Source organism: Nycticebus coucang, chromosome 10 (assembly GCF_027406575.1).
Source record: "Nycticebus coucang isolate mNycCou1 chromosome 10, mNycCou1.pri, whole genome shotgun sequence".
Lineage (NCBI taxonomy): Eukaryota > Metazoa > Chordata > Mammalia > Primates > Lorisidae > Nycticebus > Nycticebus coucang.
The window spans coordinates 120,123,005-120,137,821 of NC_069789.1; the positions used below are offsets into that span (position 1 = coordinate 120,123,005).

Sequence of the window (14,817 nt, forward strand, 5' to 3'; positions counted from 1 at the left end):
GGAGATATGGGAAGGCTGTGGGTAGGGGGTGGAGACCCTGTTGGGGAGGATAGGGGGACAGGGAAGGGATGAGTCTGGAGGAGACAATGGGTCCTGGAGAGGTGAGAGGATGGGGGTGGGCGGAGAGGGCAAGGGGCTCAGGAGGATGGAATGTCAGGGCAGGAGCAGAGGCTCACCATTGTAGGGGTCAATTCCCAGTTGAATCTTCCGCTCAATGGCGGCCTCAATCTCCTTCTTCCTCACACACTGGATGCCCAGGTTGTTAAAGCTAAATGGAGGGAGATGGGGGAAGGAAAGAAGTACTCATGAGGGGATAGGTGTGGCCCCAACCTGCTCCTGCGGGCTCCGACAGATGCTGCCACAGGACCCAAGTTCTCAAGGACTGAGACACCCAAGGCCCAGAGGTCCCAGCCTTAGAGAGGGTCTGGGGTTTAAATGTCTCAATATTTCATAAGAAGATCTGGGAATACTCCTTAATTTTACCACATGAGAACACCAGCCAACCTCATTTATAATAAGAAAACTGCAAATGAGGGTGGCGCCTGTGGCTCAGTCGGTAAGGCGCCGGCCCCATATACCGAGGGTGGCGGGTTCAAACCCGGCCCGGGCCAAAACTGCAACCAAAAAATAGCCAGGCGTTGTGGTGGGCGCCTGTAGTCCCAGCTGCTCGGGAGGCTGAGGCAGGAGAATCACCTAAGCCCAGGAGTTGGAGGTTGCTGTGAGCTTTGTGATGCCACAGAGTCCCATAAAGTGAGACTCTGTCTCTACAAAAAAGAAAACTGCAAATGAAACACCAATGAGATGCTTTTTTTTTTTTTTCAGACAAGACTCTCACTCTGTCACCCTCTGTAGAGTGCGATAACATCATAGTTCACAGCAACCTCAAACTCTTAGGCTCAAGTGATCCTCTTGCCTCACCCTCCAAGTATCGGGGACCATAGGTACCTGCCACAATGCCAAGCTAGTTTTAGAGACAGGGTCTGGCTCTTGCTCAGGCTGGTCTCAAACTCCTAAGCTCAAATAATCCACCTGCTTCAGCCTCCCAGAGTGCTAGGATTACAGGCATGAGCTACCACACCCATGCCGTAAGATGCCTTTTTCTTTTTGGCATTCATCAAAATAGCAAAGATCAAAATATTTAGACTATGAGTTCTACAAGAAGTAGAAGAATACAAAAGATTTTGAAAATAAAATGTTTCATAATTTCTAGTGCTGATGAGGTTGTGTAGAATCAAACACTTTCACGCACTGCCAGTAGACCTATAAATGACATAGCAAGGCAGCAATCATTCATTCCACAAATACTACCTGAGCATCTACTATGTGACACATAACGTGCTAGTGCTGAGGATACAGCAGAGAACAGAAGAGACAAAATCCCTGCTCTCATGAAACTGACATTTTCACTGAGTTTATAAATCACTAAAATTATAAACATATAGACTTGAACCCTGCAATTTCATTTCTAGGAATTTATCCTAGAAACAATATATACAGAGGGTGCCCAAAAAATGTATACACATTTTAAGGGATGTTATCTATGTATTACTTTTTTTTTTTTTTTTTTTTTTGTAGAGACAGAGTCTCACTGTACCGCCCTTGGGTAGAGTGCCGTGGCGTCACACGGCTCACAGCAAACTCTAACTCCTGGGCTTACACGATTCTCTTGCCTCAGCCTCCCGAGCAGCTGGGACTACAGGCGCCCGCCACAACGCCCGGCTATTTTTTTGTTGCAGTTTGGCAGGGGCTGGGTTTGAACCCGCCACCTGCGGCATATGGGGCCGGCGCCCTACTCACTGAGCCACAGGCGCCGCCCTATCTATGTATTACTTTTAAAAGTTGAATTGAAGGTACCATTACTGGCCAAATGTACCTAGACAAGCTATACACATCCATTTTACCCATAACTCATACACTTTTGGGGAATGATTGATTTTACTTTGAATAAGATCTCTTATGATGTGGAAAAACTGTATTAAAATTGTAATATTTATTACAATCGCCAAAATGTGGAAACAGCCTAAATGCCCACCAACCCAGGAATGGATTAACAAGCTGTGGTATATGTATACCATGGAATACTATTCAGCCATTAAGAAAAATGGAGACTTCACATCCTTCGTATTAACCTGGATGGAAGTGGAAGACATTATTCTCAGTAGAGCATCACAAGAATGGAGAAGCATGAATCCTATGTACTCAATTTTGATATGAGGACAATTAACGACAATTAAGGTTATGGGGGGGGGAGCAGAAAGAGGGACAGAGGGAGGGGGGTGGGGCCTTGGTGTGTGTCACACTTTATGGGGGCAAGACATGATTGCAAGAGGGACTTTACCTAACAATCGCAATCAGTGTAACCTGGCTTATTATACCCTCAATGAATCCCCAACAATAAAAAAAAAATTGTAATATTTAATAGCCAGACATTGTGGTGGGTGCCTGTAGTCCCAGCTCCTTGGGAGGCTGAGATAAGAGGATCACTTGAGACCAAGAGTTTGAGGCTGCTGGGAGCTGTGATGCCACAGCACTCTACTGAGGACAACACAGTGAGACTCTGTCTCAAAAAAAAAAAAATTAATTGATTAAATAAATAAAAGAAAATTTCAATACCCAAGTGACATTTGTCTTTTGCAATTACAAGAGATACAAGATATAATACATAAGATAACAAATTGAGTATTACAATTTTAATACAGTTCTTTCCTTTCTTAAAATGTGTATACATATTTTTGGCACCCTACATGTGTGAATTACTGTGTGTGTGTGTATATATGTTTATAAACCAATTCATTACAGCACTGTTTGTCATAGAACAACAAGAGATTGGAACTAACATAGCTACCCATTAACAAAGGACTTATTCAATTAACTGTGCACATCCATACCCACACATCCAAAGCCAATAAAAAGGACTGGGCAGCTCTGAATGCATGATCAGAACTGATCTCTAAGATGCACTGTAACATAAAAACAAGGTGTAAATGTCTACTAAAATTTATAAGGAGAGGAAAAATATATATGTATATATTTGCTTGTATACATATGCATAACACATCTTACAGCTGTTTCCAGGAAAAGGTATTGTTCACTAGAGGACCAAAAATGGAAGGAAATTTATTTTTCACTGAATGTCCTTTCTGAACCTTTTATTTTTGATTTATTAACAATATATAAATTGCCCAGGCATGGTGGCTCATACCTATGATCCTAGCACTCTGGGAGGCCAAGGCAGATGGATTGCCTGAGCTCAAGAGTTGGAGACTAGCCTGAGTAAGAGTGAGACTCCATGTCTACTAAAAACAGGAAAACTAGGCTGGGCACAGTGGCTCACGTCTGTAATCCCAGCACTCTGGGAGGCCAAGGCAGGTGGATTGCCTGAGCTCACAGGTTTGAGATCAGCCTGAGCCAGAGAGAGAACTCATCTCTAAAAATAGCCAGGTGTTGTGGTGGGTGCCTGTAGTCCCAGCAACTTGGGAGGCTGAGACAAGAGAATTGCTTGAGCTCAAGAGTTTGAGGTTGCTGTGAGCTATGATGCTGCGACACTCTACCGAGGGCAACAAAGTGAGACTCTGTCTCAAAACAAACAAACAAACAAACCAGGAAAACCATTGCTTCTCCACCTTTTGGCTAAGACCGAGTGTAAAAAGAGAAAAACTACCTGGATGTCATGGTGGGCACCTGTGATCCCAACTACTTGGGAGGCTGAGGCAGGAGAATCTCTTGGGCCCAAGAGTTTAAGGTTTACGGTTGCTGTGAGCTATGATGATACCATAGTATTCTACCCAGGGTGACAGAGTGAGACTCTGTCTCAAAAAAAAATGTATATGTATATACATTTTTCTTTCACTTTACTATACATATATATATAATATATATATATATGTATAGTAAAGTGAAAGAAAAAGTAGGCCTTGCAGTTAGGTCAGGTCTGGAGTCAAATTCCACATCAGCCATTATCTGTGCTCCTTAACCCTCTGAGCCTCAATTTCCTCCTCTACAAAAAGGGGACAAATGGGATGTCTGTGAATGTCTATGCAGCAGAGCAACAGGTCTAGGTGAGCCTCTCCTCTGCCTCCAGGCCTCAGTTTCCTCATCTAAGGGATATAGTGGGGAAGCTTGGTTGCACTGCCACTAGCCCTAAGGTTTCCCTGAGTGATCTATCTTCAGCCCCTCAGAATCTCCATGACCAAGGGTGAGGGTTTAGGGGTGAAGGGGGGTGGGTACCTGTGCCGAGGGCTGACGTGGGGCCGGAGCCGCACCCTGCAGACGCCGTCAGTGCAGTCTTTCCCCACGAGGCTGTGGGGGTGGACTCGGTGAGGCCAGTCCTTCCAAACCAGGCACGCAGTCACCTCCACCTCCCGCAGCCCTCCACAATCCCGGAGCTGCAGGAAGACAGGTGCTTTTTGGAGGTCCCATTATAGACACCTGCACCCATCCGAACTCCCTGGGGCCTCTCTGGGAATAGCCCAACTGTCTCCCCACTCCCCCACCAGGATGATGGAGGAACACTGAAGACCCTTCTCATATTGTAAGCCAGAAACTTCCAACCAGTGGCCTGCACTTTCTTTGGCCACTCAAAAAAAGAAAATTTTTTTTTGAGACAGTTTTACTATGGTGCCCTCGGTAGAGTGCCATAGCGTCACAGCTCACAGCAACCTCAAACTCTTGGGCTTAAGCAATTCTCTTGCCTCAGCCTCTCCAAGTAGCTAGGACTACAGGAGCCCACCGCAACGCCTGGCTCTTTTTTGTGTGTGTGTGGGGTGTTGTTGTTATTATTGTTGTTGCAGTTGTCATTGTTGTTTGGCAGGCCCAGGCCAGGTTCAAACCCGCCAACTCTGGTGCATGTGGCTAGCACCCTAGCCACTGAGCTACAGGCGCCGAGCCAGCCACTCAAATTTTTTTTTTTTTTTTTTTTTTTTTTTGGTAGAGACAGAGTCTCACTGTACCGCCCTCGGTAGAGTGCCGTGGCGTCACACGGCTCACAGCAACCTCTAACTCTTGGGCTTACGTGATTCTCTTGTCTCAGCCTCCCAAGTAGCTGGGACTACAGACGCCCGCCACAGCGCCCGGCTATTTTTTTGTTGCAGTTTGGCCAGGGCTGGGTTTGAATCCGCCACCCTCAGCATATGGGGCCGGCGCCCTACTCACTGAGCCACAGGCGCCGCCCCACTCAAATTTTTTTAAAAATTGGATGCACATAGGCTCTCCAAGTACCCACAGATAACTTGCTAATCACAAAGAAGAAAGGCACCATTACAGTGAAGAAACGCTGTGGACATCACCTTAACCAGGTAATCAAGCTCAGCAGCACCAATATTGGGACAAAATTTGAGTTGGGATGGAATGCTCTGGGAAGCATACAACATCACCTTTCTTTTTTTTTGAGACAGAGCCTCAAGCTATTGCCCTGGGTAGAGTGCTGTGGCATCACAGCTCACAGCAACCTCAAACTCCTAGGCTCAAGCGATTCTCCTGCCTCCGCCTCCCAAGTAGCTGCGACTACAGGCACCTGCCACAACACCTGGCTATTTTTTTGGTTGCAGCCGTCATTGTTGTTTGGCAGGCCCGGGCTGGATTTGAACCTGCCAGCTCAGGTGTATGTGGCTGGCACCTTAGCCACTTGAGCCACAGGCGCTAATCCAACATCACCTTTTTGATAGTACACACAAACACACACACACACACACACACACTCACACATATATCACCTTAATCTAATCTCCAGGAAACATGACACAAACCCAAATTAAAAGTCACCATGTCAAAATTTTAGTGTTCTTGGCCCATCGTGGGGGCTCACGCCTGTAATCCTAGCACTTTGTAAGGCTCAGGCTGGAGGATCCCCTGAGCTCAGGAGTTCCAGACTAGCCTTTACTGAAAACAGAAAAACTAGTGGGGCATGGTAGAGGGCATCTGTGGTCCCATAAACTCGGGAGACTGAGGCAAGAGGATTGCTAGAGCCCAAAACCTTGAAGTTGCCATAAGGTATGATGACACCATGCACTCTACCCAGGATAACAGAGTGAGACTCTGTCTCAATAAAAAATTTTTTTATGGGGCAGCGCCTGTGGCTCAGTCTGTAGGGCGCCGGCCCCATATACCGAGGGTGGCAGGTTCAAACCCAGCCCCGGCTGAACTGCAACCAAAAAATAGCTGGGCGTTGTGGCGGGCGCCTGTAGTCCCAGCTACTCGGGAGGCTGAGGCAAGAGAATTGCTTAAGCCCAGGAGTTGGAGGTTGCTGTGAGCTGTGTGAGGCCACGGCACTCTACCAGGGCCATAAAGTGAGACTCTGTCTCTACAAAAAAAAAAAAATTTTTTTATGGCTCCGCACCTGTAGCTCAAGCAGCTAAGGTACCAACCACATACACCAGAGCTGGCGGGTTCGAATCCAGTCCAGGCCTGCCAAACAATAATGACAACTACAACCAGAAAAAAAAAAAAAATAGCCAGGCATTGTGGCGGGTGCCTATAGTCCCAGCTACTTGGGAGGCTGAAGCAAGAGAATTGCTTAAGCCCAGGAGTTTGAGGTTGCTGTGAGCTATGACACCATGGCACTGTACCAAGGATGATAAAGTGAGACTCTGTCCTTAAAAAATTAATAATAATAAAAAAATAAAAGGGCAGTGCTTGTGGTTCAAAGGAGTAGGGCCCCAGCCCCATATACCGGAGGTGGTGGGTTCAAACCCAGCTCTGGCCAAAAACTGCAAAAAATAAAAAATGAAAAGCTTTGGGCACCACCTGTGGCTCAATGGAGTAGGGCGCCAGCCCCAGCCAAAAACTGCAGAAAAAAAAAAAAAAGAAAGAAAAGCTTCTGCAAAAAATAAAAATTTTCTTTAGTGTTTTGAAAGATAATAAAAAGATAGTATCACATTGGGGTTAAAAAAAGAGTAAATACGTGTGGTGCCTCTGGCTCAGTGGATAGGGCGCCAGCCCCATATATGGAGGTGGCGGGTTTGAACCCGGCCCCAGCCAAACTGCAACAACAACAACAAAAATAGCTGGGCATTTTGGCAGGTGCCTGTAGTCCCAGCTACTCGTGAGGTGAGGAAAGTGAATTGCCTAAGCCCAGGAGTTAGAGGTTGCTGTGAGCTGTGACACCACAGGACTCTACCAAGGGTGATAAAGTAAGACTCTGTCTCTAATAAAAAATAATAATAATAATAAATAAATAAATAAATAAAAAGGAGCAAATTGGGGCGGCACCTGTGGCTCAAGGAGTAGGGCGCTGGTCCCATATGCCAGAGGTGGCGGGTTCAAACCCAGCCCCGGCCAAAAACCACACACACAAAAAAAGGAGCAAATAAATTCAAAGTCAACTCTGGTGCCAAAAAAAAAAAAAGGAGCAAATAATATATTTTTACATAGGTAGTAGGTACATACATGTAAAAATTCATAAAACTGTACCCTTATGATTTGATCAATTATAACTCAATTTTTAAAAAAAGTCTGAGCACAGTGGCTCTCACGTACAATTCCAGTGCTTTGAGACAAAAATGAAAGGACTGCTTGACCTTGGGAGGTTAAGTTTACAGTGAATATGATCCAGCCACCATGCTCCAGCCTGGGCAACAAAACAGGATTCTGTCTCTAAAAACTAAATTAAATTTAATTATTATTTTTATCTTTTTTTTTTTTTTTTGCAGTTTTTTGCCAGGCTGGATTTGAACCCATCACCTCCAGGTCTCACTCTGTCACTCTGGTAGAGTGCCATGGCATCACAGTTCATAGCAACCTCAAACTCTCAGCTCACAGCAACCTCAAACTCTTGGGCTTAAGTGATCCTCTTGCCTTAGCCTCCCAGTAGCTGGGACTATAGGCACCCACCATTATACCCGACTATTTTTTTCTAGAGACAGGAGTCTCGCTCTTCCTCAGGCTGGTCTCGAACCTATGAGCTCAGGCAATCCACCCATCTTGGCCTCCCAGAGTGCTGGGATTACAGGCATGAGCCACCGAAGCAGGCCTTTAATCATAATCATAAAGGAAATAGGGGCAGGGTGCCCTGGCTCACGCCTATAATCTAGCACTTTGGGAGGCTGAGGCAGGTGGATTGCCTGAGCTCATAGGTTAGAGACCAGCCTGAGCAATAGCAAGAGTTCATCTCTACTAAAAATAGAAAAATTAGCAGGGTGTCTGTGGAGAGGCCTGTAGTCCCAGTTTCTCAAGAGGCTGAGGCAGGATTGCTTGACCCCAGGAATCTGAGGTTGCTGCAAGCCTATGCTCAGTGCTAGGCTGACGCAATGGCACTGTTGAGTGAGATTCTGCCAAGTAAATAAATAAATAAAGGAAAGAAAGAGGAAGGAAAGGAAAGGGAAAGGGAAAGGAAGGAGAAAAAGCAGCCAACACCAGAATTCTTGCTCAGCTATCACAGGCTAAGCAGCCCCTTTAGATGGAGCCACACCCACTTGGTCACTTGTTTACTTGGCTTCTCTCGGTCACCAGCTGAGCCCTGCTGGTGTGGAAGACCCTATGAAACCTGAACTTTTAAAGCCCAAACCTGCAAAATACAATTAACCCCACCAGGCACTGTGGAAGATGCCCATAGTCCCAACCACCAGGGAGGCTAAGGGAGGACAATCGCTTGAGTCCAGGAGTTTGAGGTTGCCGTGAGCTGCGATGACTCCATGCCTGGGCAACAGAGCTAAACTCTGTCTCAAAAAAACACAAATGAAAAAAAAAAAAAAAACAACTAACCATTGAGTCAGTGGGGAGTGCTGCCCTTTGGGGGAAATGGGATATCCCAGGTGCCTTTGGTTGACACCATAATGGGGACCATTTCACATAAGTAGTATTTTTCCCCATAATTTTAATATCCACTGAATTTTCAAGGACTGCAACCACATTGACATAAGACTGGATTTTGTTTACATCGAGAGTTGTTCACCACTTTGAAAATCGTCTCATCAATGGCAACCCTGCGCATGTGGCATTTAAGTCCTCAAGTCCACGCGGTGGGTGTGGCTATACTCTGCAGCCACCGCATTAAGGAGGAGTCTATAAACAACTGCTAGCTTCATTTTGTAACCTGCAGGGCTATGCTCAGCATTTACATATTGAAATAAATGTGTTTTTATATGTTGTTGGGGTTTTTGTCTTATTTATTTATTTATTTATTTTTTGCAATTTTGGCCAGGGTTGGGTTTGAACTCGCCACCTCTGGCATATGGGGCCAGCGCCCTACTTCTTTGAGCCACAGGCACCACCCCGTTTTATTTGTTTTTTTGAGACAGTGTCTTGCGCTGTTACCTAGAGCTAGAGTTCGATGGCATTAGCCTAGCTCACAGCAACCTCAAACTCCTAGATTCAAGCAATCTTCCTGCTTCACCCTCCAGAGTAGCTGAGACTACAGGCACCTGCCACAACCCCAGGCTAGTTTTTCTATTTTTAGTAGAGACAGGGTCTCATTTTTGCTCAGGCTGGTCTCCAACTCCTGAGTTCAAGGGATTTCCACCACCACCCGGCCCCCACCTAGGCCTCCCAGAATGCTAGGATTACAAGCTTGAGCCACTGGGCCTATCCTATACATTGTATTAATTTCCTTTTATTTCTCCTTCATATTTGGGCAATATGGAGTTTGGGGGTGACTATGAGTGGAGGTAGGTAATAGTGTCTTAAATTTCCCTGAGGCAGGTGGGGTGTGGTTGCTCACACCTGTAACCCTAGAACTCTGGGAGGTCAAAGCAGGATTACCTGCGCTCAGGACTTCCAGACCGGCCTGAGCAAAAGCCAGACCCCATCTTTACATTGTGGCAGGTGCCTGTAGTCTTAGCTACTTGGGAGGCTGAGGGAGGAGGCTCTCTTGAGCCCAAGAGTTTGAGGTTACTGTGAGCTAGACAGAGGCCTCAGCATTATAGCCTGTAGACAACAAAGTGAGACTGTCAAAAAAAAATTATTTTTACCCTGAGGCAGATAGGATTAAAACCATTCATTTAACCAGCTCCCCCCTAAAATATTAAGTGAATCTGAAAAGCTCAAAGCCAATGGTCTCAGGGTTCATGCAAACTTCAGAGCTGAAAGCTTTTTGAGGTATCACTTGGGATCATGAAGAAAATACTAAGCTCCAGAGTACGTTAGGTTTGGCACCAAATCCAGGCTCTACCACTGGCCATGTACAGTATAAGCTTCTCTGTTCTCATCATTCTTCTCTGTAAAATGGGCATCAGTAAGCATGCAAAGTGCCTGACAAACAGATGCAAAGTCAATGGTGGGAATAATCAGAGTAAACTCACTCTGTGCCCCTGAGCAAGTAACTTATCCTCTATGAACCTCAGTTTCCTTCACTGAAAGATGGGGATAAAAATCCTGAATCCAAATATAAAGACAAGTCATCCCCTACTGTTGGGCATTTATTGTTCTAACTCCTTGATATCAAAATCAACCCTCAGCCAGAATAACTGCTTGGAAAGACAAAGAAATAAAAATTTGGGGAAGACACGGTCTCAAAGTATTACTTCACAGTAATTAGAATAACTTACTAATTATAAAGGGAAAGCTGTACCTTTATTATGGGGAAAACTGGTGGTCATCACTTTAACCTCAGGATCTCCCTCAGCATCACTGACATTGAGACAAACTGACATCCCATGTCCTTTGATGTGAGACCCTGAGAAGGCCACAGGATCACTGCTGAAGTATTTTTGCCAAAATCCCAAACCTGATCTAATCTGTAAACAACCTATAAGCCAAAAACATGCAATATTCTGCAAAATATCTGTCCTGTTCTCCACATTTATGTCATTTAACACAAAGAGAGATTGAAAATATGATCCAGGGGTGGCGCCTGTGGCTCAAGGAGTAGGGCACCAGTTCCATATGCCGGAGGTGGCAGGTTCAAACCCAGCCCCGGCCAAAAACCACAAAAAAAAAAAAAAAAAGAAAAAGAAAATCTGATCCAGGTTAAGAGGCACCAATGAGATTCCACAACTAAATGCAGCATATGACCCCAGTTGGACACTGAACAAGCAAACAACAGCTATTAAGGAAATAGGAGGGACAATTGGGATAATTAGAATATGGACTTAATATTAGGTGACATCCTTATATGAACATTAAGATTGTAGATCCTCAGCTGCTCGGGAGGCTGAGGCAAGAGAATCACATAAGCCCAAGAGTTAGAGGTTGCTGTGAGCCGTGTGACACCACGGCACTCTACCCGAGGGCGGTACAGTGAGACTCTGTCTCTACAAAAAAAAAAAAAAGATTGTAGATCCTGGGCAGCGCCTATGGCTCAGTGAGTAGGGCACTGGCTCCATATGCCGAGGGTGGTGGGTTCAAACTTGGCTTCGGCCAAACTGCACCAAAAAAATAAAATTAAATAAAATTAAATTAAATTTTAAAAAAAGATCATAGATCCTATGTTGTAGAAAAATATCCTTGTTCTCAAGAGATACATACTGGGCTCGGAGCCTGTAGCTCAAGCAGCTAAGGTGCCAGCCACATACACCAGAGCTGGTGGGTTCGAATCCAGCCTGGGCCCACCAAACAACAATGACAACTACAACCAAAAAAAGCTGGGTGTTGTGGTGGGCACTTGTAGTCCCAGCTACTTGGGAGGCTGAGGCAAGAGAATTGCTTAAGCCCAAGAGAAGAGTTTGAGGTGTGATGCCACAGCACTCCACTCAGGGAAACAGCTTGAGTCTCTGTCTCAAAAAAAAAACAAAAAAACAGATACATACTGAAATCATTTTGAATGAAGTATCATGTTGTCTCCAACTTATTTTCAAATCTGCCTTTATAAATGTCTATATATATATAGAGAGAGAGAGAGATAAAACAAATATAGCAGAAGACATCCAGGTGTCCATGGAATTCTTATATATTTTGTTTAGCTTTCAAATTTGTCAAAAAAAGAAGTTGAGGCCCAGGCATGGTGGCTCATGCCTGTAATCCTAGCACTCTTAGAGGCCTAGGTGAGAGGATCACCTGAACTCAGAGTTTGAGGACAGTCTAAGATGGAGACCCCCGTCTCTAACAATAATTTTTTTAATTAAAAAAGGAAAAAAATTGGCCTAGACACAGTGGTTCATGCCTGTAATCCTAGCACTCTGGGACAGTAAGGCAAGTGTATATCTTGAGCTTAGGAGTTGGAGACCAGCCTGAGCAAGAGTGAGACCCCATCTCCAGTAAAAATAAAATAAAATAAAATAAAATAAAAATACAAACACTAGCTGGATGTTGTAGTGCACACCTATAGTCCCAGCTATTTAGGAGGCTGAGGCAAGAGGATTGCTCAAGCCCAAGGGTTTGGGGTTGCTGTGAGCTATGATGGCACAGCACTCTAACCCACAGTGACAAAGTGAGACTCTGTCTCAAAAAAAAAAGTTGAGTCATAAAAGTTAAAAAAAAAAACAAACCTCAAATTGGAAAAAATAGACAAAATGCTTGAAGATAAATATGGGGCTATAAAATTGCCCCTTGATACACCACAATTGCCACATTCCTAAATATCCAGGGAGTAGGAATATACATTTCTAAGTAAATCATTCTTTTTTTTTTTAAGTAAATCATTCTTTTAACCAAAATGTCCTTCTGACCACATGCTGCTTTGAGCCACAATGCCTGGAGCCCAATCAAATAACTACAACAACTTAGCAGCAGCAAAGGAAGCATGCACACCAATGCTGGGCACTGCTCCCCAAGACCTTCCTAGTGTCCTGCAAGGACAGAAACTTCATCCCCATTTCACAGATGAGGAAACAGGTTAAAAGAAACAATGGATTGGCCCAAATTCACACAGCTGGTAAATGACACCTCACACCCAAGTCTTTTAGATCTTACAATCCAAACTTGTTTTTTTGTTTTGTTTTGTTTCGTTTTGTGTGAGACAGAGTCTCACTCTGTTGCCCATTCTAGAGTGCTGTGGCATCAGCTTAGCTCACAGCAACCTCAAACTCCTGGGTTCAAACAATCTTCCTGCCTCAGTCTCCCCAGTAGCTAGGACTACAGGTGCCTGCCACCACAACCAGCTAAACTTTCTATTTTTTCTCTATTGCCCTAGGTAGAGTGCCCTGGCGTCAGAGCTCACAGCAACCTCAAACTCTTGAGCTCAAGCAATCCTCTAGCCTCAGTTTTTCATTTTTAGTAGAGACGAGGTCTCACTCCTGATCAGGTTGGTCTCAAACTCGTGACCTCAAGCAATCCGCCCTCAGCCTCCCAGAGTGAGAGTGCTAGGATTACAGGCATGAACACTATGTCTGGCCCAACTTTTTTCCTTTTTTAATTAAAAAAAAATGTCTTGGGCGGCGCCTGTGGCTCAGCGAGTAGGGCGCCGGCCCCACATGCCGAGGGTGGCGGGTTCAAACCCAGCCCCGGTCAAACTGCAACAACAAAAAAAAATAGCCGGGCGTTGTGGCGGGCGCCTGTAGTCCCAGCTACTAGGGAGGCTGAGGCAAGAGAATCGCGGAAGCCCAGGAGTTAGAGGTTGCTGTGAGCCGTGTGACGCCACGGCACTCTACCCAAGGGCGGTACAGTGAGACTCTGTCTCTACAAAAAAAAAAAAAAAAAAAAAAAAATGTCTTTAGAGATGGGGGTCTCCATCTTAGACTGTCCTCAAACTCTGAGCTCAAGTGATCCTCTGGCCTAGGCCTCCCAGAGTGCTAGTATCATAGGCATGAGGAACCACCCTTGGCCCCGATCCAAACTTGTAGCCACTATGTTGACTCCTTCTTCCAGGGTTGGGGGAATAAATGGTTGTTCTGCAAATCCCCCAAATAAACCTATGAGTACAAAGCTCATTGAGGAGAGAGAGAGAATGAGAAGACCTTCCCCAAGGGAAACATGGACCTGGAGGGGAGGGTGAGAACAGGTGTCTCAGAAGTGTTTGAGGCCTCAGCTCGGCGCCTGTGGCTCAAGCGGCTAAGGGCCAGTGACATACACCTGAGCTGGCGGGTTTGAATCCAGCCCAGGCCCGCCAAACAACAATGACGGCTGCAACCAAAAAATAGCCAGGCATTGTGGCGGGAGCCCTGTGGTCCCAGCTACTTGGGAGGCTGAGACAGGAGACTCGCTTGAGCCCAGGAGTTGGAGGTTGCTGTGAGCTGTGATGCTATGGGACTCTACCCAGGATGACAGCTTGAGGCTCTGTCTCAAAAAAAAAAGAAGTGTCCGAGGCCTCACGGGTGAGTAGGAAGTGATGAGGCTGCAGGAGGGAAGTACTCCAGGCAGGAGGAAGAACATGGGCAAGAGTCTAGTGGCTGGAGGCAATGAGCAGGGAAGGGCTGGGCAGGAGGGAGCAGCAGGATCCTGACAATAATAGGAGGCAGAGCCGGGCACAGTGGCTCATGCCTATAATCCCAGCACTTGGAAGGCTGAGGCTGGTGTATTGCCTAAGTTCACAGGTTCCAGACCAGCCTGAGCCAGAGTAAGATCCCATCTCTAAAAAATAACCAGGTGTTGGGCAGCGCCTGTGGCTCAGTGGGTAGGGCACCGGCTCCATATACGGAGGGTGGTGGGTTCAAACCCGGCCCCGACCAAACTACAACAAAAAAATAGCAGGGCGTTGTGGCAGGCACCTGTAGTCCCAGTTACTCAGGAGGCTGAAGCAAGAGAATCGCCTAAGCCCAGGAATTGGAGGTTGCTGTGAGCTGTGTGATGCCAAGGCATTCTACCCAGGGTGATAAAGTAAGACTCTGTCTCTTTAAAAAAAAAAAAAGAAAGAAAAGAAACAGCCAGGTGTTGTGGCAGGTGCCTGTAGTCCCAGCTACTTGGGAGGCTGAGGCAAGAAGATCACTTGAACCTAGGAGTTTGAGGTTGCCGTGAGCTCAGACACCATAGCACTCTACCAAGGGTGACCAAGCGAGACTCTGTCTCAAAAAT

General features: G+C 45.8%; 1 protein-coding gene across 1 annotated transcript in view; it reads right to left on the reverse strand.

The window, feature by feature from the left end:
* RELB (RELB proto-oncogene, NF-kB subunit) overlaps positions 1 to 14,817 on the reverse strand; it is a 42,662-nt gene that overhangs the window by 12,518 nt on the left and 15,327 nt on the right. Inside the window, exons 5-6 of the mRNA XM_053606157.1 lie at positions 4,228 to 4,385; positions 177 to 268 (exon numbers count right to left, since the gene is read on the reverse strand). Of these exons, the coding sequence (XP_053462132.1) occupies positions 177 to 268; positions 4,228 to 4,385 (250 nt within the window). The remainder of the gene's footprint in view (positions 1 to 176; positions 269 to 4,227; positions 4,386 to 14,817) is intronic.